This window comes from Blennius ocellaris (assembly GCF_963422515.1).
Source record: "Blennius ocellaris genome assembly, chromosome: 10".
In the NCBI taxonomy this organism is placed as follows: Eukaryota; Metazoa; Chordata; class Actinopteri; order Blenniiformes; family Blenniidae; genus Blennius; species Blennius ocellaris.
In genome coordinates this window covers 20,890,247-20,917,304 of record NC_137659.1, presented here as the reverse complement: position 1 = coordinate 20,917,304, position 27,058 = coordinate 20,890,247, and the positions used below count along the sequence as shown (strand labels likewise).

Below are 27,058 nucleotides of genomic sequence, written 5' to 3'. Positions count from 1 at the left end.
ATGCAATCAGTGCATCTGTGAGTGAATAAAATGTCACGCTTCTTTTATTATCAAAGATGTGATATAATCATACACATACATATAAAGTTATATAATTATATATTTTCACAGTTTCTGTGGTAATGTCTTTCTTTGAGAGGTCTTTAGAACTCCGTTTTGATTGACTGAGATCATTTAAAAACTGCCTCATTTGAAACACTTTTTGTTTCTGATGTCATTAAAGTGTGCTGAAAGATAATGGTAAAGCATCTATTGCTTTATGTGATGTGCACTCTCAGGTTGATGATACAATCACAATGCTCTGCGAGTGTCATCAAGAAAGATAATAGAAGAAGTAGACTGAAGATAATCATCACAATGTTGTATAAAGCCCGTGAATACATCATAAATACTGGATTTATGTTATGTTTTGGAGCTCACCGAGTCACTTGACATCATTGCGTGTATTTTGTGGTTTTCACAGACACATTTGCATCTTGTCCATGAGCTTTCAGTGACACCAGCTCAGGTCTCCTCTTTAGGTATGTGCAATGTCTCAAACACATCGGCTGCCTGTGTTCACCAGCCAGGCAGTATCGCCGAAAGTGTCACTGGTTGGGTTTGACTTTTATTGCAGTTTGACTCTAATTTTATTTCTCGATGAAGATGCCACGAGTTTTTGACGACACCTTGTAAACTGGGTGGGTGAAAAGTGCTTGAACATGTTGATACAATGTCCTGCATCTTTGTATCAAAACCCACTATGAAAGGTCTTCATTTTTATTTCCCAACATGCATCAAACATTGGAGCTCAGCAGCCAGCATTCATAGAGCATTTTCTAAGACGTTCCACTCTCTAGTTTCAGTAATGTTCTATTCAGACAGTAACAGACAGTGGAGCTTGTTCATCTCCTCTTTTTTTCTTCTTCTTCTTCTTCTTCTTCGTCTTCTTCTTCTTCTTCTTCTTCTTCTTCTTCTTCTTCTTCTTCTTCTTCTTCTTCTTCTTTTTCTTCTTCTTCTTCTTCTCCCTCCTTCTGCCCTCCCTTCTCTTGCTCGCCGGGTTTTGAGCAAGCAGTAACGAGCAGTCAAGCTCATCTCCTGGCCAGAGCAAACAAAACAGAGCCACATTCCCCAAGCTCAATTTGCTGTTACGTCTCAGCTCTGTGAATTGGACTTTTTGAGCTTTGCGTCTGCAGAGTAGCTGGGTGACATCTGGCTGCTAATCTGCTCACATGTGATTAGCGGGTGTGAGCCACAGTACCCACCTACAGTCACATTTAAAATGCTTCTTTTATTTTTTTAATAATTAAAATATGTGATATTACTGAAACACACTTTGGATATTGTGACAGTATTTGAGCATGTCAGAAATGAGCACAGTGAAGTCTATGTAAACATAAATCTTCCTGAGCGCCTGAAAAATGATGGTACACTCACTTCTTTTAAATCAGGCATTAAAACATACTTATTTGCTCAGGCTTTTTGTTGACAATAAACCTCTATCCTAATTGAGTTTTTTATTTGTTTACTATGGCTTTCTTAATCATCTTCTTTGAATGTATCTCATAACATTAAACAGTTAAGATTAACATTCTTGTTTTAATACATTCCCTTTATTCTTTAGTAAAGTACTGTGAATTGCCTTGTGTCTGAACAGAGCTTTATTAATAAATGTACCTTGCCTTACCATATCTGAATGAATAGAGAAAATTAAATGAAAGACGTCACAAAAGTTCTTTGTATATTTATACATGCTTTCATATACCAAGACTGTCAGGGAGGTATTTCCTTTAGAGATATCTTATTTGATTTTATTCAACGTCTTCCTCATCATAACAACGCACCATGGTAAACACTGTATCCACAAACAATTAATTATATTCTTAAAATATTTTCTTAAACAATTTTAACTACATTTTCCTATTCCTTTTTTGCGACTCCTGTTCTCCTGTAGGAACCATACTGCGGAAGAAAGTTTTTCCATCACGGACGCATTTCACTGATGGACCGCAGGTGTCATCATACCATGCTAACCGTTAGCTCGTTTTACGCAATTTCTCTGGAATAATATCGCGACTGGTCTTATTCTGCCTCTGTCACTCACTTCTTTGGCTGTTTGGATTTTACGAGACGTGTCCGTATGGTTGTGAACTGTCTTTAAAGCAGCAGTATCGTTTCTTTTGCTCTGTATTTACCGCTGGCCAAGTGCTAACAATAGTAACAGTGAGTAACTTACATGCGTGTAGCAGAGCTGTCGTTGTCAGATTATCGGGGATCACAGAGAAAAGGTAAGAAAACATTTATTCCACGTGATTACATCACCATTTTAATCCCCCCCCCCCCCCCCCCCCTTAAAGGAGTTTTTGTGAATTCACCAGATTTACGGTGAGTCCAAGCACGTTGATGACAGCTGTTTTAACTGTCTTAAACATAATGAAGAAATACATGACAATTATTTAGTTATTTGAATCAAACGTTCGTACACTTTTATGATTTCATTATAACACCGGTGCACGTCTGTGTGCCTCAGCGACCCTGTGTACTTTCCTGGCATCTACAGTTTTGATTACAACTGTGTCATAGACACATATTGAAGGAGGAAACCCTGGAGAGCTGTTTTAAAACATCAAGTTTAAATTCTACTTCTCTATATAGTGCCATAGAGTTTATTTTAGCACTTTCTCCAGCGCCAAACTGCAAAGTTAACACTGAAATTATACAATGTATTGGATATTACTTGCAAAATTGCTTGCAATTAAAGGTTAAAGTTGTCACTTTTTGTCTTTACTACATGTATGATCTGTGATTATTTTATCTCTGTGTACAGCCATGTTGGCATGAAAACAAAAATATTTTGCAACAAAGGGCTTTGAAAAAGTACTTATATTATTTCAGGCGTACTGAGCTGAATCATTGACAAAAAAAAGTGTATAACAAATCGTTTAAAAGCTGTTGTCTCAATTGTGTATTGTGCACAGTGCTCTCAATGAAATGATAGCATTTTAGTTATGTATTTTCTCTGTGTTCCTTTCTTTTTGCAGCCGTCCCCAGGAGACAGCATGGAGCTCCAGGCGGTGCTGATGGCGGCTGGTGGGGGCTCGCGTATGACCGATCTGACATACAACACCCCCAAAGCTTTGCTGCCCGTCGGCAACAAACCTCTAATGTGGTATCCCCTCAATCTGCTGGAGAGGGTAGGGTTTGAAGGTGAGAGCTTGAGTTTTCATATTTCTGTTCTTACTTCTACTGTTTCATCAGCTGCAACTACCAACTACAACTGTGTACTGTTAATCATGTGGTCAGTGTTGACTCTAATATTCTCTAAAATTACAGTTCAAGTTACTGGTCGACGAACAAACATCAGACTTCTTCAAATTTCCCCACTTCCATCTGAAAATGTGTCTAATCAGCCGTAATTACTAAAGATTGCTGCGTGATGCACAGAATGTTTGAATATATAACATTTAGTTCAGGATCTTGTTTAATTGTACGTCAGGATTGGATTTGCACGGCTGCATATCAGCGGTCCGACTTCAAAATGAACAAGTGTGATTAGTTTCCCTAAAAATGTAAAGAAGCAATTATCCAGGTAAATGTGTCCTATTTGGAAAGGTTGGAACCAAAAGTGGTATCTTTGAGTAGAAAGTTCGCCTTCCACCCAACATTATGGCATTTTATTCAAATGTAATATCACTGGTAGAAACCTCATGTCAGATCTAACTTTTACTTGAGTGAACAATCCTTAAGTCAAACAGTGTTTCCTAATTCTTCTGTGCTTTATCTCGGGGAGAATGTTTATTTATAGTACGTTTTAACTGGTGTAGAACTTAAGCATATGTTGTTTTTTGTTTCAACTGGGATATTTCTAATATTGAGCTGTTCTTGTATTTTTGTTAAGAATAACCGTAATGCACTAATTTGTCAATGATATGAATTGTGCGCTGCGTCCTGATAATAAGCTGAAGGATGTTCCACTTGTTTGGAAGAAATGTGTGTGACTAAACTGAAAACATCCTGGGATAAAAAAAAAAAAAAAAACAACATCAAATGTTTCTTTTCCCATTTGTTCCAGCGACACTTTTCAATAATTTCACTGCATGTTGAGTCGGTTTCGAGCAGTTTTTCCTCAGATTACTTTCACAAGCTTGTCAGCACATTGTCAGCCATGTCAGGTGTGCATTTCTTCTGCAGATTTACAGTCCGGATTTTGGACTCTTGTGTGCAGTGGGGCCTCGAAGCTCTGGAATTATACACGGCCCTTCTATTTTTCCTGTTTGCTCCTTTTGCCAGTAAACTGGACTGTTCATTATAAAAGCCTGCAGCGTCTCTCTCGTCTAAATAAAAGTTGCTTTCCATACATAATCATCCTGTGTGGCCGGCAGTTTACTGTGTGTAGCCTACTAGCCAAAGCTGTGCAATTACATTTTACTAGGCTGACACAGCGAGAGTGAACAAATGCCCGGTAGACACCATTTCATGCAGACATGCCTAATTGAACCAGACGGACACTGTAGTATTCTGGATACTTCAATCTGTATTGTGTTCTACCAACTGTATTAACAAGTGGTGAGTTTACTGAGCTTGATAGTTATGATGTTGTGAATATTTAATATCAGTTCAACTTTATTTGTATAGCTCCACATACAACACAGTCATTTCTCGGTGAACATGTTGGTCATTTAAACTTGGCTTGTGTTCATGCTGAGCAGATTTAGTTTGGTGAAAACAAATCCTGGTACAAGCTCTCTTATCAGTTTTTGGCGCAAGTATGAAGAATGACATTCGAACTGTCCTACATAAAATTACTTGGAAGGCCGGGGTTCGTCCCCTCCCACACCATACTAACACCCCGTACGTTTTTCAACGTTTTTGCAAATTTTCCATTCTAACTGTGGCCTTCAGTTCTTAAAGTAATGATGGCCGGCCGTTTCTCTTTACTTGGCTGATTAATAACTGTTAGAATTCACATTATAGCAAGAAGCAAATAGGACGGTCAGCTTGAGCACCGAACTGACTTCTGCATAACACACTGGTTGGGCCCAAACCCGTGAAGATGGCAAGAAATTCCACTAATGAGCCCTGACGAGGCACACCTGTGAAAAGCCTGATTGGCTATCATGGCTCCATGCTTCTCGTTACACTGCCCACTACAGGCTTGGCTGCCCATAGCAGCTCTGCACCAGCTGTTTATGTGGGTTCATGTCAATGAAGTTTGTTTTCTTTGTTTTTTTTAAACGGAGAGGGGGAAATATCCGGGTTTTTTTTAAATACTCAGGTTATCATGGCCTAAGAGAAGGACAAGGGTTTGCAGCGCTGTCAATAAAGCAAAGAATGGCTAATTTAAGGGATATTAAATATGAAATATGAAACAATTTTGAGTTTTTTTCACAATTTTTCATTTAATACACAGTTCAGTTTGTGCTCATTCATATAGTTTTGATGTCTCCAGTGAGAAGCTACAATGTAAATAATCATGAACATAAACAAAACAAAAAAAAACATTGAATGAGAAGGTTTGTCCAAGAGTTTGACTGGTAGTGTTTATAAGATATCTAAAACTATGTAACTGCAACTAAACCTAACTCAAGGTTACACTTGAAGTGAAAATGATCGTATCAGGCTTTTGTTAGAGAATCGTGTACTTCCAGCGGGGCATGAATCTGGAAGCTAACCTGACACTGATCATTCATCCATCACGTCCTGTTAGGTGACTGGTTCAAATCCCAGCCTTTTTACTGCATGCCATTCCTTTGCTGTCTCTGCTTTAATCACCTCTCACTGTTTTTACACTAAAAGGTGGGAAAGAAAATGAACAAAGCCATAATTTGGTCAAGTGAACCTTCTATTCTTCCATTAAATGTTTTTTTGTTTTTTGTTTTTTTTAAATCTGTTTTTAGAGGTGATTGTGATCACTACCAAAGAGGTCCAGAAGATGATGAGCACAGACCCTAAGATGAAGATGGATGTGAAGATGAAGCTGGACGTGGTTTGCATCCAGGAAGATGGAGACATGGGCACTGCTGATGCTCTCCGACACATCCAGCAGAAGATTAAGGTCTGTGTCATATCCTGGTTTCTTTGCAGAAGTCAGTGAAATAAACTATTTGTATAGAACCTTTTATTGTAGGTGAACAGAATTCAAATGATTGGCAAGAAGATGAGACCAAAAATGATCTTTAAAGAATATAAATAAATTATTAAAATTGAAACAGACATTTTATACCTTTATAAAATAACATTTCAGATATCCATCTCCTCTTTATCCAACCTAGTCTGACACCGTTCTAGACACATAAAATAAAAAGGCATTTCTTGCAAAAGAAATCTAGTAAAAACTTGACAAGAAGCAATTGTGTGTACTTTTTTAAATGAAATGTCAAGCCAAAGAAATGTTAAGGTTATGTGATGTTATTGCAGCATGTGCAAAAATGAAATGACAAAAAATAAAATAAAAAAAAAGTATTTTGGGTTTGTAACAAACTTCCACTTTACTTTACTTTAAGGGAAACAGGATAACGTGCTATTTAATACCTCTATTCTCAAACATTTGTAAATGTATGTTAAATGTAAATAAAACAGAATGTCAAGATTTACAAATCTCAAAAAGTCACTTTTTTTTGCCTTTTTTTGGGGGGGGGGGGGGGGGGGTACAATTTCATGGGTAATTTCAGCTCATTTAGAATTTTAAGGAAGCAACTCTTCTTAAAAAAGTTTAAAAATCAATTATGTTGATCAGCAACAGCTGGGTAACATGACAGCTTGAGGCCATGTTTACACGCACTTGGGTAAATGTTTAAAAAAAACAAAACTGTGACATTTCTCTCCATTTTTGCCACACATTTACACATAAACGTAGCTCCGACTCACCACAAATGAGGATTCCTGAAAACTAATTTGCAATTAACTGCTTCTAAACATCTTGGAACAATTGCAGAAAATTGCGAAGATATCAAAGATGCCACCGTCTACAGTGTATGATATTGCTCATTTAATTTCAAACTGATTTATAGTCAGATTAATCCAAAAGCAAAATTCCTTTAGGGAACTGTTGGTGACGTTCTCTTGGAATTGAATTATTCGTTTATGACATTTTAAATCATTGCATTCTGTTTTATTTACATTGAACGTGACATCCACACTTCTGGAGACTTGAGTTGTGAACAGCAGCTGCAGTGAGATAATAACTAATACTTGGTTGAAACAAACATTGAATGAACTATATTAATACTCATGATAGAAGTCTGTTAAGGTTCTTTATTCTGAAGTGCAATGTTTACTCCACACACACACACACACACACACACACAAAAAATGTAGAAAGGTTGAAGGTGGCATAGAAAAAAAAAAGACAAAGATTGTGGAGGAAGTGTACGTGGGTGGGTGTGCTGCTGTGTGACCACTGATCCATGCCGTCCCCTCCCCCGGATGGTCAAGGCTGCAGCAGTGCCTCATTTCACCTTTTCAAAACATATATAAACATTCAAGGACACACACACACACACACACATATGTACACATGCTGTTTCGGTACCCGTGACCCCCAACTCCTATTTCCAGCCCCCCCCCTCTCTTCTGTATCCTGTCTGCTGATCCCTCCATTCAATTCTCTCTAAACACATGAAGTCATGGTTGAGACTTGAACTCTCGGCGCTGCCAGTTTACACCACTGCACCATTTATTCTCATGCACATCTGTGCAACATTTGTGTTTGGCTCTATAGCGTCCCGTCTATACTGACTGCTGTCCTGCGACCGTGAAGGCATGTTTGTATGAAGTTTTGTGCAATTTAGAGCTGCTGATGTATTTCCAAAACAACCGCCGTCGTCGTCTGACGTTTGACTGATCATTGATTTTCATGTAGTCGGAAATTTCAGGGGGGGGGGGGGGGGGGGGTGGCTCACATTGATGTCGTGGTTTGGACTCCCACTGTGAGGCGCCGGCTTGATTGAAGGCCGGAGGCATTTGTGTGAGGAGTTTGCAGGTCTGTCCCACTTGGGAGGTTTAAATTGACTGTATGCATGTGAGTGGGACGGCACAGTGTGGTCCGACTCGGGCTCGGGGCCCTCGCTGTGTGGAGTTTGCATGTTTCCCCCATGTGTGCACGTGCATTTCTCATGTTGTAACCTTCTGGGGAATCATTTACACGACCAGTCAAGAGTTTTATAACACCCCAATTCAAGTCGAATACCTTTTTTTTAGGGAACAGCATATTTCTCATCTCTAAAAACTGAATGTTTAAAAAAATATATAATTTAATTCTCCCTTAAAATACACATAAATTAGTTAGATTTGAGTGAGAAATACTTTAAAACATTTGATACGTTATATTTGAAAATTTAAAATTCTGGTCATTAAATCCTTTGGCAAAAAATAAGTAAGCATGTTCCAGGCAACTAAATTTCTCTTAAATTAGATACATAATTTTAAGCAGTCTTAGGAGCATGCGCAGAAAACTGCCAAATTTAAACATATTCCGTCAAGTTCCTGAAGCTTTTACCCTCAACAAAGTTTAGGAAAAGCATTTCTTGGGATGTTTTTTTTTTTTTTATTACGAGAGGAGCTCCGTCATCTTCTCAGACTTTGCTCTGGGTTAAATACATGAAATCGGCCCGAGTTCGGCCAACGCTGCGAGAAGCAACAGCCATTTTCCTCTTTAGGTTCATATCAGAATGCTTGAGTTGAAAGTGCTCAATGTTCCATTTTAGTGATTTTACTGCGTTTTTTCAGACAAAGCCTCCACGCTACCTTGTTTTATATTCCTCCACTTCTGCCAACGTGTAGTTCTTAAAGCTGCAGACTTCTCAAGTAATTACACCACATCAAACCCTCATTTGAAGGCACCAGTGTCTTGCTGCTGCCACTTTTCACATTCTTACCTCAATGTCAATAAATTATGCTTTTAGAAGGAAAAAAAATGTAATCAAAGAGTCGAAATGCAAGGTTTTTTTAGTCTTTTTTTTTTTTTAAACCAGACTGTTTCATGCCCACCCCCCCCCCCCCCCCCCCCGTGGTCTTCAAATCAGTCGGTGCAGATTCTTTAATAGATGCTTAGTTTAACCACATCTTCACACACTTGGCAGGACCGGCTCCAGCATGCTCCCATTGGGAATCATTGAGTTCGTAATCCTTGAGCAGCCAGCGAGATTAGAGGCATTGAGTTACACACAGTCACACACAGCAGGGTGATGAGTGAAGAACCGTAACCATGGCCGGCCAATCCAGCACAGAGATCACTCAATCTGTCAAACCATGCATGAGCACAGTATACACACACACCACACACACACACGCACACACACACACACGCACACACACACTCGTTCATGTCTTTACACAAACACACTCCCATAAAGGGATTTGGTGTAATCTATCAAACAAAATACTTACAGGAATCAGTGTACAGTCTGGACCGGGTCGTTCCTTTCGATTATTGAAAGAGATTACTATCGGCATTTTTTATTTTGTTCACTCTTCAAACAGTCAGTTGCACAAAAGTGAGCGGATATGCTGATTAATGCGTCACTCTTTTTAAAAATTTTTTTAAGTTAAGCCAAACCCATGAAAGCAGTGCCTTTACGTTTTTTTTTTTTTTTGCTTTGTGTGCTTAAAGCCCCTTTTGACATTTTCATTGTCGCTCCGGCTTAATCAGCCAGCAGAAATGTTGTGAATGGCCTGAAAATGCCTACATATACATTCGCTGATTCCGAGGTTTATCTTTTGGTCAACATCGGTTCGTCGGTGTGTAAGGCTCGGGACAAAGGTGAAGAAAGAAAGTGGTGAGAGACTGAGGTGGATTTCTTATGAAAGGAGCACAGCAAACACGCTTAGATGAGACTTAGTGTCTTTTATATGCCTCCCCTCTTTACCCGCACTCTGGCTTTTTTCTCTTCTTTCTCCACGTTTGTGTCTTTGACCTTTCATTGGACTTAATATTCTAAAAAGCAAATACTTTTTCAGTCTTTTATACTTAAGTTATAAAGGATCTCATTTTTTGTTTTTTGTCCTTTTTACTTCATAGTTGCATTGTCTTTTTGTATTCTTTTTGCAGAGATATTTGAATAGTCCTTTGCATCTTTGCTAATTGCTGCAAAGGTTTGATGTGCTGTTTCTTTTAATCTACTGGAGATGTCCTCTTTTTCATGCACTGTAAATGAGGTGTGATTCTTTTAGAATTGGGGGGGGGGGGGTGATTTTATCTAACTAGTTTTTCTTTATTCTCACTGAAAGTTTACTGTGACAAAAAGAGCATATATACAGTTTAAAAAGAGGTGTGATTGGGGGGGGGGGGGGGTCTGAATAAAACCACCACACAGACAAAATAATGGTTCTTAAAATGGCAAAAAATTGTGCCAGCAGTGTTTGTTGGATTAAAGTCAGTGGCCACTGGGACAAGTAAGTGTCTGTCTGTCTGTGTGTGTGTGTGTGTGAGTGTGATTTGTGTGCGGACAGTGTGTGTGGTCCTGACCTGTCCAGTGATCCTGACTGTTGAAAGGCCAAAGTGTCTGTCTCTCCAGCTGACTCCACTCTGCTGTCGCCTCTGTGTGTGTGTCCCCATGTGGGTGTGTGTGTGTGTGTGTGTGCGAGAAAACAGTTTAAGAGCACTTTTGTCCATTTATGTGTGTGTGTGTGTGTGTGTGTACATGCCTGTGTGTGGATGCACGCATGCTTGTGTGCTCTGTTTCTGAACATGTGTGCGAGCTTGTCAGTGTGTGATAAAGGGAGGAGAGGGTTGAAAGAGTCGCAGTGTCAGTAGATCTCCTGCAGACGCCTCCCGCTCTGCTGTTGGCAGCTTCCTGTCGCCAGTCCAGGCCACATCAGGATTCCCGCGGAGTCTGGGTCAATCCACATAACCACAGGCATTAATGCAACCATTTAATTTCCAACATAATTACAGAAAAGGTTGCCGTCGCACTGCCCTGGAGCCTGTTAACTCTCTGTAGATCAAGATCAGAGGAAATACAAGCAAAATGGGCTGAAATTTACTGAATAATCAAAAGTCAACATTGATGGGGGAAGAAAGTACCACTTCTTTCAATTTCCAATAGAAGTTTATTTACATGACCCAAACATATGATCACTTTTCACCCCTATTAGTATACATTATGTACCAATTTTGTTCTCTTTATCGTCAACTCTTCTTTTCTTTTTAAACATTAACTGTACATTACCTGTTCATTGGGGCAAAGTTACTGGTCTGTGTTGTGTCTGCCTTTGGAAATAAATGAAGGAATCGGACACATGTTTTTCATAACAGCTTTTCAAAGTATTATCATCATTATGACCGACATGTTTACATCGCTTACATTTTTGAATAAATGTCGATTCCAGTTCATCATGTAGTTACACAGATTTAGTTAACATACTGTATATTTCATCCTGTGTGTGTGCATGGCCATTTCAACAGAAACATTAAAAACAATAAATATTTCATTACTGAAATAATCCTGGTATTCATGAATTATGGAATATAAATAATCTGTATCATTGTGTAGTGTATATGTCTTCAGTATTGATTACAGTTTTCCATTCTAAGCTATTTCACTCCTGTTCTTTAAAGCGAGTTTGCTGTTTTAAATGTAAATACTCATTATGTGCTGTTTACTCTCTAATGAAAGTCACATTACTACATTTTGGCGAATATTGTGAAAGTCCCCCTATTGAATCTTTGTGAATGAGTCGAGTTAATCACAGGTTTAACATTGACATTCTGTTTTTCCTGAAGCTGATGTCAGCGACGGACAATTAAACATTTATCAGCCCTTCAAATAATTCTTCCTTGCACCTATAGCGGCTTTACTTCTCATGTTTTTCTTTCTTATTTAATCCCGCTCCCATCTCTCCCTGCTTTTCCGCCACAGACGGAGTAAAATGTCTCTGTCATTGAGGCTGCTGGTACTAATGGTGGGATTAGTTCCTCTGCTGACAGCCTTCATCACCGGACACAGAGACGGATACCGCACACAGACACACAAATGTGGGCACACCCACATTTAACCCACATACAGACATGTAACGTCAATAGTAGCCAGTTAAAGGAAAAGCATCTCGGGTTTTTATCGCTGTACATGTTACATATCTGGAACAATGACAAATGCTTAAGATGGAAAAGCAAATCTTGGCTCTGGAAGAATTTTCCATCCCCTTGAAGTTGAGTTTTGCTACTCCCAGATTTGTGTGTTCTTTCTATTTTCATGATGGCTCCCAACACAGCCAGCTGATTCACTGGTATGGACAAAAGAAGGTAGGGAGATATATGGATGTGCCTCAGTGTTTGGCAACACTTGGAAGAAATGGAAATGGTTATTGAAATGTGAACCAGATTTGGTTTGAGACACGTTTGGCTGTAAACACTGGTCAGAATCCACCTTCTTTTGTTTTCCCCACCTATTTTATCAAAGATGACGACACACACACGCATACAAAGTTGAAATGAAACCAAACACATTTGTCAGACACCAACATTATGTCCAGAACAGAAGTAGAAAAGTCCAAGTGTTTGTTTCATCCCACATTCTAAGATCCCATGAAAAGACGGCTTTTCATTTCCACTCGTGTTTTGGGTTTTTGTGGTGATTCCTTTCTTTCTCACAATGTGTGCCAAATGATTGTCCCAAAAAAAAGATTTGGAAGTATTTTTCAGGTCACATCAACCTTTCCCATTTTTCTTTGTTCTGTGAAGCAACATGACATATCGATGACTCACTCTGACGGGCGTTTCCAAACTCACTATTGACATTTTCACAGGTTTCTTTGCACCAACTGCAGCGCCTGTTGTAGATATTGATTGATGGATGTGTTGTATTAATGAATTGATGGATGTGATACAAAATCAACTATAATTCGTCTTTAAGGAGGATAAAAGCACACGCAGAGAATTTTAACTGAAGTTTTTTGCTGCTTAAAAAAAACGTAGGCTTAAAAATAATGTATGTTTATACTGATTTTAAAATGTTAATGCAAAGAAATAATTGGGATTGAAATGTTTCACCTCATTAAAATCTTAGTGAGTGCCTGATGATGAGTTTATGCTTTTTACACTGTATAATTTGCGTTTAATCGGCGATCATGTGTTAAGATAATTGTATCAATTTTTACTCACTCGTGACAATCTGTTTCATGTATTCTACCATATATTTTAATGAACCTTAAAAAAACAAAAACGATGCTCATGACTCTCTTCAAATAAAGATATGGTTACATATGAAGACTGGCGAGGCAACTTGTACACAAACATTTTATAAACACATGCTTATAAAAGAATCGTGGCAGTAGAGAAACAAACATTCCCAAACAGTAAAACAAAGCAGAATTTATGGCTGACATTTATATTTAGGACCTAAAATCCCACTCGGTTAGCCACTTTGTGTCGTGACTACATACAGTCCTCGTCTCTTGTTGTCACCAGATACCTTCATGTGTAGTCTACCGGCGAGCCCAGATGACTGTCCCCAGCAAGCAGACCGCTCTTTGTAAACATCATTTTCCCCATGATCTGTATTTGGATTTCTCTTTCTTTGTGCTTGTGTTGGGGTCACTTTGGAAATGTCCTCAACAGGTGGGGAAACTTGATTCCAAAACATTTGCCCGAGTCAGGAGATGAAAGCACGGAACCTCTAAAGTCGGTCCAGCGAAACCACATGGGATGTGAAGAGATTTTGCCGCCGTGTCTTTGCTCCCGTGCCGTGAAACCGACGCAGCAGCCTGGCCGACCTCCGTCTAACTGCTTTCTCTTCCCCCGCCAGACCGACATCCTGGTGGTCAGTTGTGATCTGATAACAGACGTGGCGCTTCACGAGGTCGTCGATCTGTTCAGGGCCCACAATGCAACTCTGGCCATGCTCATGAGCCAAGCCCACGAGTTCACGGAGACGGTCCCCGGCCAGAAGGGAAAGAAAAAGACAGGTGACCGAAAAACGTCATCCTTAATCCGACAGGATACAACTAATTTGATGTCATATACTGGTTTCTACAGCATCTATACATCTCTTACTGTGCCTGTTAATACCCGTTGTGCTATGTCATGCTTTATTTTGTTCCTCCCCAGCGGAGCATCGGGACTTTGTGGGCGTCGATCAGTCAGGAAAGAGGCTGCTCTTCATGGCCAATGAGGCCGATCTGGAGGACGGCCTGACTGTCAGAAAGTCCATCCTGAGGAAGTAAGTCTGACGGACGCGATGCCGCCTTCACTATTTCATATCATTAAAATATAGATTTTAAACAATAGTCAATATTGGGATAATGACAGCGGGTAAATCCCAGGGTAGGGTTTGATGCACGGCACGATTCAAATACTCAGTGGGGGCAGAGTTTTTTTGGTTAAAACTTTGTGATTAAAATACTACATTTTTAGAAATACGTTCAATAAAAATTTTAATTTAGACCTTAAATGTAACGATTAGGCATTAAAAGTCTGCAAAGAGCCGTGACAGTGCATAAACGTTTGTGACTTGAGAAACTTCAGCCTGCCTTGCCCGAGGCTTGAGTCAGCATACGTTTATAGATTTTTCTCCATCTCATATATTTTGGAGGTTTGTTGATGATGGTCAGTACAAGACAAGGGTCACAAAATTAATGTCCCAAGAGAAATATTCTCTTTCACAGTTTATGCTCCGCACGAGCAAGTAAATACTCTCACATACACACAGGTTCAAATAAGAAAGCACAAAATATTGGTAGGTTCAGTGTTAATAAGGTTACTTTAATATCGCAGTTGGTGGAATTGAACGACGATCATGGATCTGATGGAAGCGGAGTAAAATATGTCTGATTTTTAGTCATGATAGTGTGGCTCCACCCCCTCATGGTTCAACATGTGTGATTCGCACATAAATTCCAACGTTTCACAGTGAAGCGGTAAAGACCGTTTTATTGCAACTCAAATATCTTCAATGTTTTGTGAATGGCGAATATTTATTACTTTAATATTCGAATCACCATGTTTGTTTAGGGGTTTTTTTCCCACTTAACTAAGAACAGTAAATTGATTACAGTTGTAAAATCTAATAATAAATGATGCGGTATATACCGAGGCAAGTACAGGTTGTGAACTTCTAGAAGTTGCATTATGAGATATAACATTTCTAATGATGCATTTCACTCTCCCAGTTAGTGCACCACTGTGCCAAATTCATTTATTGAAGTGAAAAAAAACAATAGAAAGATGTACTTAAACATAAAACTACTTCAAGTAACTAAGTGTTCTTCTTCAAAACTCCACCCAAGGTTTGAAATAAGTCACAAATATATATAGACTATGTTAAACATTGAAACTAAATGAAATATGTAGTAACGGATGTAGAACCTAAACTGTATTCAAACAATATTTTACAGATTTTTGTGGAATATGTTTAGTTTTGGTCACGTTCATACTTTACAACAGATTTAATCACAATTTACTAACGTCCCTGGGTTTAAATGTTCATATTACACATGTTTTAAATGGTGCTGAAAACAGGGTTACTAACCAAGTCCATCATTTTTCATCTCCCAATGATAAAATATGTTCTTAAACAGTTAAAATGCAATCTTTCATTTTCTTCATTTAAAATTCTCTGTTATTGAACCTGTGTTGTTGTGTCGGTTTTGCACTCGGCCAGCATATGTCAGAGTGAAAGGTTTTGCAGTGGGTGTGTGGGGGTTCAGTTACAGGAAGAGTACTCTAGGTAGGTTTTCTGTGTCCTAAAAACGCATGTATGTGTGAGAGTGGGTGTTTTGGGAGCTCGTAAATACTTCAAGGAGCCAAAGCCACTGTAAATTCTGGCCAATAAGAAAGGCCAGAGCAGCTGCTCTCATGCTTCCCTGCACAGGCAACTCTTGAAACACACACACACACACACACTCTTTTTCACGATCACAGACGTACTCCTATGAATCCACACATAACACAACGTCGAAGCGGACATTGATGGAGAGGAAACAGTCAGACGTTGTCACAGTGTTGTGGAAACACATGGAGTCCATCGCTAAACAGCTTTAACTCACAGTGGAAGTCTTTCAACTTGAAACTCACCTGCGGTCATTTATACATTCGTTTGTCAAACAAACACGCAAAACAGATATGGAGAGGACCAAAAAAAACTTTCTCCGAACTGGTATTTATTGCTTAAGAAAAGAAGTCCCTGAGTTGCAGGTTGCTGCAGTCCACCAGTAGTGAGCTTTATAAGATCTGGCTGTTTTGAGCATCAGTACCACCGACTCACAATTCACACACCCACGCTCTGCAGGCTCTTTCCTCTCTGATGCTCTTTATGCATTTCAAATGTGTGTGAATCGCCTCTCTTATGACCTTTAACGTCAGCGCTTGGGCATTTTTACACCGTCGCTCTATTAACAGCGACTCTTTTCTTTTAGAGGCCTGTCAGTCCACTGTTACAATGTGGAAAACGTTATGTATAATTTAACTTTTGTCCCTGAAGCTTCAAGAATGTATAAACCGGTGTCTTTGATCAAGTGTTCCTGAGTCATTTTCACAAAATTGCGTGTTTTGTAATTTCCTCTTTGTCCATTATTGTTGACCCCGTTGTGTTCTTCCACGCAACCAACTATCAGATTACGTCCCTGATTCAACTTAAACACGGTCTAACATTTATCGGGTTACGTCTCTGTGGTTTCTGCATGGCGTACATGTAACGGAGCGAAAACATTACGCACATGTGAGATTCTTTTACATGGAAATTGATTAAATGCTGTGGAAAAACTCAGCTTCCCCTCATACGTTACGAGCCCACCTGTCAGAATCTTTTAAATATAGACCTGCAGAAATGCAGGTCTATATTTGAACTCTGAAAGGTTGTTTTAACTTTTCAAAAAAAAGAAGCTTTTTTTGCTTATTTTTAAGTCAAACCCATATTGAGCTTGCATAGAAGCTGTTGAAATGTAGATTTCAGATGCATGTATGAACTCCAACGACTTTTACCATATTGCCGTAGTAGTTAAAGCTTATTGTAAATTACAATAAAGGTAAAAGATTACTTTACTGCAATTTGTATAGCAGGAGGGGGGGGGGGGGGGGGGGGTCATTTTTAATGCATAAAGAGCATCAGAGAGGGAAGAGCTTCTGATTGCACGATCACAAAAAGACATGCAGCACACGTTCTCATATTGAGGGTGTGACGCAGGATGCCGACTCGTGACATTTACCACTATATGTGCATTAAAGTGCTCAACAACCTGATGTCACCTCATAGACCAGAACTGTATAGAAGTTAGACAGTTGTATGTTTTATACATGTATTCACATATCCCTTATTTTATGGTTTGTTTCAGGGATTTAAATTATTTAATTTTTTTTATAGTCTAATTATTTTTTAATGCAGATGGTTTCATCCCCTTTGAAATATATTTTTCATCATAAATCAACCATTAATCGCTTGCTCAGCATAAATTCATTGTGGTGGGTTTGGATTTATTTTCTATTATGGGACGGAGTGGGAGTACCTGTACCAAATCCAGAAGACATCTCCTCACAGATGGTCCAGAGTTGAAGAGAGCCATTTTTTGTTTATTATTATTATTATTATTATTATTATTTTGTGACATTTGAGCAACTCCAATAATAATTTGACCAGAGCGGAGGTCTGCAAGCTGTGTCTCTGAAGCTACAGGTATCTCTTCAACATTTGCCAAAATGGCGTGTACATCAACAGCCGTCGTCACGGTCGATCTTGCAGTTTGCTGTGAGACATCAATCAATCAATCAATCAATCTTTATTTATAAAGCACATTTAAAAAACCAAAAGGTAACCAAAGTGCTGTACATCAAAAACATCAAATAAAATAAATAAAATAATTCAAAAGTTAATTCAAAAGCACAGAAGAGACAAGGCATAAAACATAGAAAACATGTAAAACAAACAAGCTTACTACAAGTTATATGATATCAAACAAGATGAAAATAAATCAAGGTGTACTAAAAGCCAAAGAATAAAAGTGGGTTTTTAAAAGGGATTTGAAAACAGGGAGCGAGGAAGCCTGCCTGATGTTGATAGGCAGCTCATTCCAGAGTTTCAGAGCAGCGGCGGCAAATGATCTGTCTCCTCTGAGCTTCAGCCTCGTCTTAGGGACTGTCAGCAGCAGCTGATCGGCTGATCTCAGGGATCTTGGTGGACAGTAAGGCTGAAGCAGGTCTGATAGATAATGGGGAGCCAGGTTGTTAAAACATTTAAAAACAAATAACAAAAGCTTAAAATTAATTCTGTGGTGCACAGGGAGCCAGTGGAGGGATTTGACAGATTTCAGTTTTATTTTGTCGACTGAAGTAAACGTGACATCATGCTATGCCCTCTGCATCACGTCTTTTCCATTGGTGAGTTCTTGACGAAAGCACAGTCAGATTTATTTTGGACAGACATTATGTTATGGGATAATCTGATGAAGTATTGGAAAACTACTAAACGTATTATGTTGAAAGAGCTTAACAGAACAGTGACAAAATATCATATACTGCATTCCTCATTGTTCTTTGTTTTAAAGGGTGTATGCATTTGGTGGCTCGATACACATTATATTGAGCTTTATTCAAGCTGCTGGAATAGGTCTTGACGTTGAAAGTCGGGGATCCTGGTTTGAACGGTGGCTTCCAGCATAAGAACCATCTCAGTCAGTGAGTGTAAGTTGAAAGGATTTTCTGTGGTGACTCTTGAGATGACAGTCAAGCTTCACAGGGGTTTGCTTGCACACATGTTAAAGCCACACGAATACGTGTTCTATGTTTAGACTTGACATGCAGATCTGAATATGTGTGGATAAAGACGAGCACATTTTTTTTTGGTTTGGAATTCAACAGTTGAATGCCCTTGGTAAATTGTAAGCCCTTCCGTCCTGCAGGCTCTGGAGTGAAAACCAGACTAATGAGGGCATTAACGGTCATTCTGCTGCATCTGACTCATCATCTACTGTTGGGGTTCTTAGTTGTAACTCAATGAGACATGAGACCATGTGTGTCTGTGAGTGCTTGAGAGATGTGTCTCCTCTCTCCCACTGAGGACTTTAGTAGTACTTTAGTAGTCGAGTCATTAATCCAAAGGTTGAGTCATCCCTGCCTGCAGAGGCACTAAATTCCTGCTCCCCTTGACTTCGAGCTCGACAGCACTCACAGCAACCAGAAATCACATGACGCTGCTGCAGAGAAAGGCAAGATGTTTACCCTCGTCTGGGAAGCCCGGGATGCTTGGACAGTCGTTGGATTCTGCCACACATGTGGAAAGGATGTGGCGAAAAGAGAGAAGAGACATGAGTCACCATGTGTCGATAATAGAAACACTGCATGACGGATTCATCGTATCCATTCAGCTTTGCAAACATTTGTGCCAGTTTCATATTTGTTACTATTATGCACATAATTGTCTGACCTCAATACACAACCTCTGTCTCACACACACACACACACACACACACACACACACACACACACACACACACACACACACACTGAGGCTCTGCCTGGCTGCAGGTGCCAAACAGTGATGTCACATGCTGGGTGTTCCCATAAATTTCACTGGACGCCCATGATACTACACACCGAGGGATACACCTGGGAACTGTTGTGTGAGTAAATACATTGGACAAACACCCACAGAGCGTGTCTGTGTGTGCTGGAACATGTGTTTGAATGCTTTTGAATAAAATGCCTCGGCACTCGGCGAACGCACACACTCGTTTTGATTTACGGCCTTCAGCATCTGGTTATAGAATATGTGTGACCATGCAGCCGCCGCAGTTATACAGGAAGCCCGCAGTGTGCAGGGGAAGGTACATGCTGGAAAATAGGCCTTTTTGGATGAAGAGGAGAAAGGAAGTGTTTAATTTAGTTTTTCTCTCCTTATCATGCCATGTATGATATCATGTTATGAATGTTTCTCTAAATGTTTTCAAACTGTAATATTTGCCACGTGTATAACTTAAAGCAAATGTCAACCCGCTATTTAAAATTGTATTTATTAAAAAAAAAAAAAAAGGGTGAAAACATTCATGAGTAGAGGTCATAGTACACACACTGGTAGTACAATCAACTGCATGAACAGCAGTCATTTAAAAATAATATTGAGGAAACAATTGATTATTTTGAGTAATGTGATTATAGTTATGTGTTATCGCAGCGTCGTTGAATGTGCTATGTATGCCCACCAAGTGCGGTATAAGTACCTGAGCAATAATAAGAAATTGTATTTTTCTAATGTAATCCCACAAATATTATTTAATTGAAACAAGTGATTAATTTGTTTTCTTTATGTATATAACTCATTTAAATTAAATTTCTTTGGCACAAGAATTACTTTTACAATTAGGTGTGACTTTAAAAGTCTTTAATCGCTGTAAAGAAAACAAATGTACTCATTTCAAGGACAACAAACAAGTCTGAACACCAATTAATATACTCTCTCCTTCGCTGTGATTCCAGAGTTTTGAGATTACCTTGGTGAGGCTATATCCTTGTTTTTATGAATACTTTGCACCTATTTGGTAAAAGCGTTCCCATAATTCCCAGATGTTTTTATCCCTTTCTGCTGATGAATAATGAATGGTATAGGAACGCCACCGTGAACATCGTGTCTGCTTTTCATTTTGTCAAAGTTACGTTATTGTTTTCCTGATAATTGGACACAGACTTCAGTTCTACAGGTGGAAAAATCTGAAACACTTTGAAACATAGTGGAAGGTGTATGTGATTTCTATTAAGTGGGCATAAAGATGAAAGTGGTGGTAAAGAGTAGCTCTTGTTAGGTACAGTGGCCCCCACAGTTTTAAATGTTGAAAGCTTGGAGGACTGGGAGGACAGGCCGTCAGAGAATGTGACTGGCTGAGGACGGATTTGTTTATTGAACCCTGAAGGATGACATGGTTTCCTTTGGCTCTCGCTTCATAAATGTCACATTTGGGCTCGGGCCGCCTTTTCTCCGTGTGTGTGGATCGATGTGTGAATGAGTGAAAGCATGGGTGGGACAATGTGTCCATATGGTCAACATAAACCTGTCCAACTGGCTGCGGCTTTGTGGGGTGACATCTCTGGTAGCTGAGCGGGGACAATAGACAGATGTAACTATTCTCTGGCTTTTATGTAAGCATATGGCTGCTCTTGGTTGTTTCGTCTGATGTTAAAGGCTTTTATATGCAACGGGCAGGTAAATTAAAGACTTTCAGCAAATGAGAAACCAGCAGAAAGCGTAAAAGCAGCAGGTGATGAAAAGAACCCCTGATTGTTAACCCCCCCCCCCCCCCCCCCCCCCGACTCCCACCCTCCTGGAGCAGCCTTTGTTAAACTATTGAAAGTGGTGCATGCATGATGTATGTATACCCTGACCTGTGTAGTCCAAGAATCTGCAAACCTGCAGCTTTTAAGGCTGCATTTGACTTGATCAGACTATTTATATCATTGCTTACGGTAACAAGTATGGCCGTTAAATACACAAGCCAATTCAAAACCAAACTATGTCACCATTCCCTGCAGATCATTAATGTTTCCGACCTCAGCCTTCTGTAAGCCACCATAGAAAGTTGGAAGTCTCTGGAGAGGTTTACTTTAACTCAACTATTTAACTATTTTAACAAATAGACTCACAGTCTATTTGATTTCTATTCGTAAGAGTCTCGTTTTGTACTGTAACAGCTGTTAAAACATCAGTTGTGCCAAATTATTTTCTAACCTTTTATTTTGTAAATCCAACACAAACTGCAGTTTAAAAATATACGCCCTCAACAAAATCATTTTAGTTTCTCAAAGATGTAATTTCTTCATTTTCTGGGTCATGAAAGTGGTGCATCTTGAAGGTTGGAGACATAGACGGATTTTTCAGCTCATCGCGTGTTTCCTGTGGGGCGAATCGTGCAGCTTTGTGCGGTTCTGCTGAGTAAGTAACTGAATGGAGCTAACTTTCTGGTTGTGTTGTGTCTGTGTGTGTCCCCCCCCTTCTACCTGCAGACATCCCAGGATGCACATCAAAACCGGCCTGGTGGACGCTCACCTCTACTGTCTGAAAAAAGCCGTGGTGGACTTCCTCACCGAGAACAAGTGAGTTCTTTATGAGACGTTTGAACTTCAGCGCTGTTTTATGCTAATTTCACAACGGCAGTCTGTGCGTGTGCAGACTTGAAGTACGTGCGTACGACCCCACACTGACGCGGACTCTCCTGCACCGCTTCACGTAGTGCAAGTGTTAAACATGGTAACGTGGTGCGTCGGGCTTTGAAAGGTTCTGTTAGCAGGGTATTCTCGAGAGGTGTTAATTTGTTTTACTATGTGCCACTCAGGCAGCCTGTAAGGCCTTTAGCCTCTGAGGTGTAACGTGGGGACAGGGAGCTGCCCACAGTCCTTAATCCAGGGATGGAGGGGAGTGTGTGATACAAGCAGGTATTTGTTCTTCTCGGTCGGGTTATTTCAGTTGAGACATCTTGACAGCTGCACCAGAGAAATGGCAGTGATGTGCCTCACTGCCCTGCACTATGGATTACAATGACACAAATGGACTTTCTGAACATATATTTGTTACCCGCTGCTCAATTTAATATGACAATCATGGTTCTTTACTTAAGGATAATTAAAGTGGTTTGGAGGAGCTTAATGCTAATTGGAAGATTTTCTTGAAGCATACTTTCCGATAATACTTGGACATTAAGTAAAACTGTGGGGCTTTCATTTAATTTAAAGTTGCTGGAACAAGTCCCACTGGGTGTGTTCAAATATGCGTTTTCTATTTTATTTGTGGAAAATCTGAGTCTAAAGTATGAGTAGATTCAAATGCGCTTTACATCTAATGTAGGCCCTATAAATCCATCCATGTATCTGTCTTCCATACCGCTCTGGCCAACTCGGGGGTCAGCAGGTTGTGGGAGGGGGTCCCAGTGAAGTCTGGGTGAGGGCAGAGTACACCCTGAACAGGTCACAGGGCAAACACACATATTGGCACTGTCCGAGAAATTAAGAGTCAGTCGGTCTCAAATACATGTTTTGTTGAGTTTGGAAGCTGGATTACCTGGAGAAAATTCAGGCACAGAGAGAGTTTCACTACACCGATGAGGAAGTATGACTTTAAATGAACAAATCAGAAACCATCATCCTGTCTCTTTAAGAAAGAACATGATAAAAGTCAGTCTTGCATGTGTAAGGACAACATGCAATACTCCAGACAAAAATATCCCTCCCCTCCATGCATCCTTCATATTAACAAGATGCTGCAAACATGCAGTAGGTGTCTGATTTCTCAAGCATGGCAGTGATGACACGTGTCCTCTGAAAGTCTATGAAAGAAATTGTCTCCAAAAAGTGATTGCCAGGCTCCTAATTACATAGTGCAAGTTCAGTTTCACCCATTAATTTGAATTCTTCGTGAAAGTGTGTCCTCACTGAACCCATTTCAGACATCAAATTCAAAGCCAACCAAGTAAACCTCCTGACTTATCTTCTTAGAACATTTTGTGAAGACACCCTTAAATATGGCAGCGTGCAATCGAGATGGAGAAATTAATCTTGCATCACCGCATGAGCCATTGCACTCTCTCCTCCTCCGTATATCACCTCTCTTGTCAGATGACTCATTTCTTTCTTCGGCTCTTTTCTTGGACTTTCCTTTCAGGACTCTTCTCTGCCTCTCTTCCTTTCTCCTCTGTGGTCTTTCTTCGTCTCTTGCTCAAGGAACGAAATAGACAGAGTAACTGTTGTTTTTCTCCTGTCATTCACATGGAAATTCTAATCTCCCTTTAAAAGAAAGTAAGAAGAGGGCAAGTGTGTGGGGGGTGGGGGGGGTCGTGCCGTGGTGGTGATGGCGAGCAGGAACACCGAGCAAAGCCGAGTGCGAAGCAGGGGGAGACTTGAAGATGTGACCTCGTGTTTTATAGAAGAAAGAAAAAAAAGACATGTCTCAGGTTCACCTGCGAGGGTTTTCAAAACTACCTAATAATTCTCTTTCTTATATTGACAAGATGCCCAATCAAGAAAACTCCATTATATCTATTATTTGAATGTCATATTATCATTTTTTTATGATTATTTCTGTAAATACAGATAATGTCTTCAAACATATTGATGGCACAGAAACAGTGTTTGACCTCCTGTCACAGGTATCAGTATTATATTAGTAGCAGTAATATATGTACACATTTGGCCCCAAAAATCCAACATTAAACTCAAATTAAACCTTCAAAATATCTGAAGTATATAAAAAATATGCATGTAGGTTGTGTAGAGTTTTCATCTTGTCTTAATATTATTATTTTTTTCTATTTTCCTCATGGTTTTATTGTCTTATCAAGTTGTCCTATCATGTATTAGAGTTTGATCTCTCAGCATGCTCTTTTCTTTTCACCGTAGCGTGGTTTCCACAGCGTTTGGTCATGTTTGATTTAGTTTTGTCTTGAGTTTTTCTGCTCTTGCTACTTTGCGCGACCATTTTTTTCCTCATTGTCTTGCCGTCCCTTCTCATCCCACCTCGCCGTTTCATCTCGTGTCAGCGTCTTGTGTTTGCCTGCCTTGACTTGTCCAGTAAACTCCTGGGTGAACGCTCAGCTTCCAAGCCAACCGGATTTGTTTAGATTCATATTATATAATCTTGATGTAGTAGAATTCCTCTTTTATCACTTCGTGTTTCGTGTACATGGCCTCAATTAGTTTGTGAAGTTAACACTCCGTTACATTAAGGATTAAATCAAAGGTGGAACATCTGCAACATGTTGAGGTCTTGTTTCATCGTTACTCTTCCCATACACTAGGTCCATCTCCTCAATCCGTGGCGAATTGGTCCCATATTTGGTGCGCAAGCAGTTTTCCAAAACATCCAACAGCCAGAAAATGAAAGACGATGTGGAGGATCAAACACAGATGAAGAATGATGGCTCGACAAACCATGGTTGGCGTTCGCACACAGCAACACAACATCATACATTAGATTGTGAAGGAAAACAGGATTTAGAAACACTGACCAGCAAAGTATCACAGTCTTTTTAAAACATTGCAAAATTTGTTTTTGGTAGATTTCTTTTTTTTTTTATGAGAAGAACACTGCTTTTTGACAATAAACCATGTTTTGTTGCCAAGTTAGTTTTTTTAATTCTTTAGAATGAGCTACGCTTTTACAGAACGTGCATTTGTGGGATGAACATTAGAGCTCAATATATGGGTGGAGCCCATAAATGATTTTGTAAAATCTTCTCTATAAGTGCCAAACCCCGAATTCTGTTATAATTCCTTTGAGCTTCAGGTGCCTGAAGGTGATCAGGGCACTGCCACATTGATCAGTTGACGTCCAGCAATCGTTTAGCAAAGATTGATCTGTATGGTTGTTAATTTCCAATATAAAGATGAAAGTTTCTTTTGCGATTTCAAGAAAAATGACTATGAACGATAATGAAGTTACACACATATAAACCAAATGACACATCTTCGATATTATTTCACCTCGGATGTGATTCCAATACCCCGTCAATACCCCATTAACTTTTAATATATTCATCTCGGCTTCTTTTTTCCTCAAATCAATACTGACTCAAAAGACATGACACCAGTAAGGGAGGATAAATTCCCACTTTTTCTTTTCTGTCCTCCTCTAATCACCAAAACTACCCTCTCTCCGTGCTTCTTTACGTCCTCCAGAGATCCTCATCTCCTCGCGGGACGAGCCTCTCCTCCAGCTGGCCCAGGAGCGCTCCTGTTGGAACGACCACCACGGCGACATGAGCGAGGCTTACCACGGTGGAAAGCTGCGGTGCTACGTTCACATCATGGACAAGGCCCTGTGCTACCGCGTTAACACTCTCGCCGCTTACATAGACGCAAACCGACTGGTGAGGCGAATGCTAACCTGCTCCACTGAACTGTTCTGAGCCACAATTTCTTTTCGTTGAGAAACCGCAGTTAAACGCAAAGAATTACGGTCACATTTGTTTAGGGTCTGTTTGAAATGGGGGGAAAAATAGCTCTGATGTAATCACTCTATTAGTTCTGAATTGGATCTTTTTTTTTGCTGCCGTGTTATTTTCTCCCAGGCTCCAAAGCTGTTTGAGGAACCAGCAGTTCATCCATCTGCCGTCATTTCCGAGAGATGTCAGGTGGGAATAATCCTCAACAGTTGTCGACGTCTTGCTTTTACCTCTTCATGAGTATCTTGTCCTTTTTTTTTTCTGAAATCCATCAAAGTTTTTTGTTATTGTCGCCTCTTTCTGTTGTTGAAAAAAATCCGTTTTCTGTTCTCAGATGGGATCAGACAGCATCATCGGAGCTCTTTGTCAGATAGCAGATAAAACCTCCATCAAAAGATCCACTATCGGAAACTCCACCACGGTAAAAGAGAAGGTCAAAGTCGCCAACTCCATCATCATGCATGGTGTCACCATCGAGGAAGGGTGAGAACACACACATCTGCACACACACGTGTTTTTATATATATATATATATATAAGTGAACACTTTCATATAAGCTCCTGTAAATATAACATGTTACTGAAGCAAATGTTGAGTTTATCATGCCTGTTTGAAGAGTTTAGTTGGTCAGTGTGTTCTATGAGGATTACTAAAAACTCACCCTGCAATATGTGAATTAATTTTCACGGTTTGAAGCACAAATGTCGAAACGCGGTTTGAAACACAGCCATGCAGTGTCATGTGATTTAGCGGTAAGATTCAGAATACCAAACGGTCTTCAGTTTCAAATCTGTAGCCTTTACACATTACTAAATGGGAGCCAGATAAATGGTTGGAGTTCACCTCACTCTCATTAAAAAAAAAAGTATGTGCTCAGAAAGAAAAGAGTTACTTCAAAATATATAAATAATGAAAGAGACCAGCAAGTTTCAGTTTTGATTTATTCCAGGGTAACATGCAGTGATGGTGAGAAAGTGGCCTTTAAAAAAACTGTAAATAATCAGTTTGGATGCTGGTTTGTTCTTCACCTGTTGGGACAAGTCTGCAAAAAACAGATTAGTGTCTCCAGTGTGTTAGTAGGTACCCGACTCATTGATAATGTTTTTATTTTCTTATTTTTGTTTTACTTCACTCATAAATCCGTTCGTCTCGACTCGGCCCAATACTTTCTCCACATGAAGTCAATTTCTTAATTTCAGAAAACTGTAGTTCTCATTAAGTAATATCATACTG

General features: G+C 39.7%; 1 protein-coding gene across 1 annotated transcript in view; it reads left to right on the top strand.

Moving 5' to 3' along the window:
- Window positions 1–1,995: 1,995 nt before the first annotated feature.
- Window positions 1,996–27,058, top strand: part of eif2b3 (eukaryotic translation initiation factor 2B, subunit 3 gamma) — a 33,045-nt gene continuing 7,982 nt past the window's right edge. Inside the window, exons 1-10 of the mRNA XM_080503813.1 lie at window positions 1,996–2,267; window positions 3,021–3,186; window positions 5,877–6,034; window positions 13,722–13,881; window positions 14,024–14,135; window positions 21,896–21,985; window positions 24,679–24,815; window positions 25,559–25,749; window positions 25,951–26,013; window positions 26,159–26,307. Coding sequence (XP_080359939.1) covers window positions 3,039–3,186; window positions 5,877–6,034; window positions 13,722–13,881; window positions 14,024–14,135; window positions 21,896–21,985; window positions 24,679–24,815; window positions 25,559–25,749; window positions 25,951–26,013; window positions 26,159–26,307 — 1,208 coding nt within the window. The 5' untranslated portion in view covers window positions 1,996–2,267; window positions 3,021–3,038. The remainder of the gene's footprint in view (window positions 2,268–3,020; window positions 3,187–5,876; window positions 6,035–13,721; window positions 13,882–14,023; window positions 14,136–21,895; window positions 21,986–24,678; window positions 24,816–25,558; window positions 25,750–25,950; window positions 26,014–26,158; window positions 26,308–27,058) is intronic.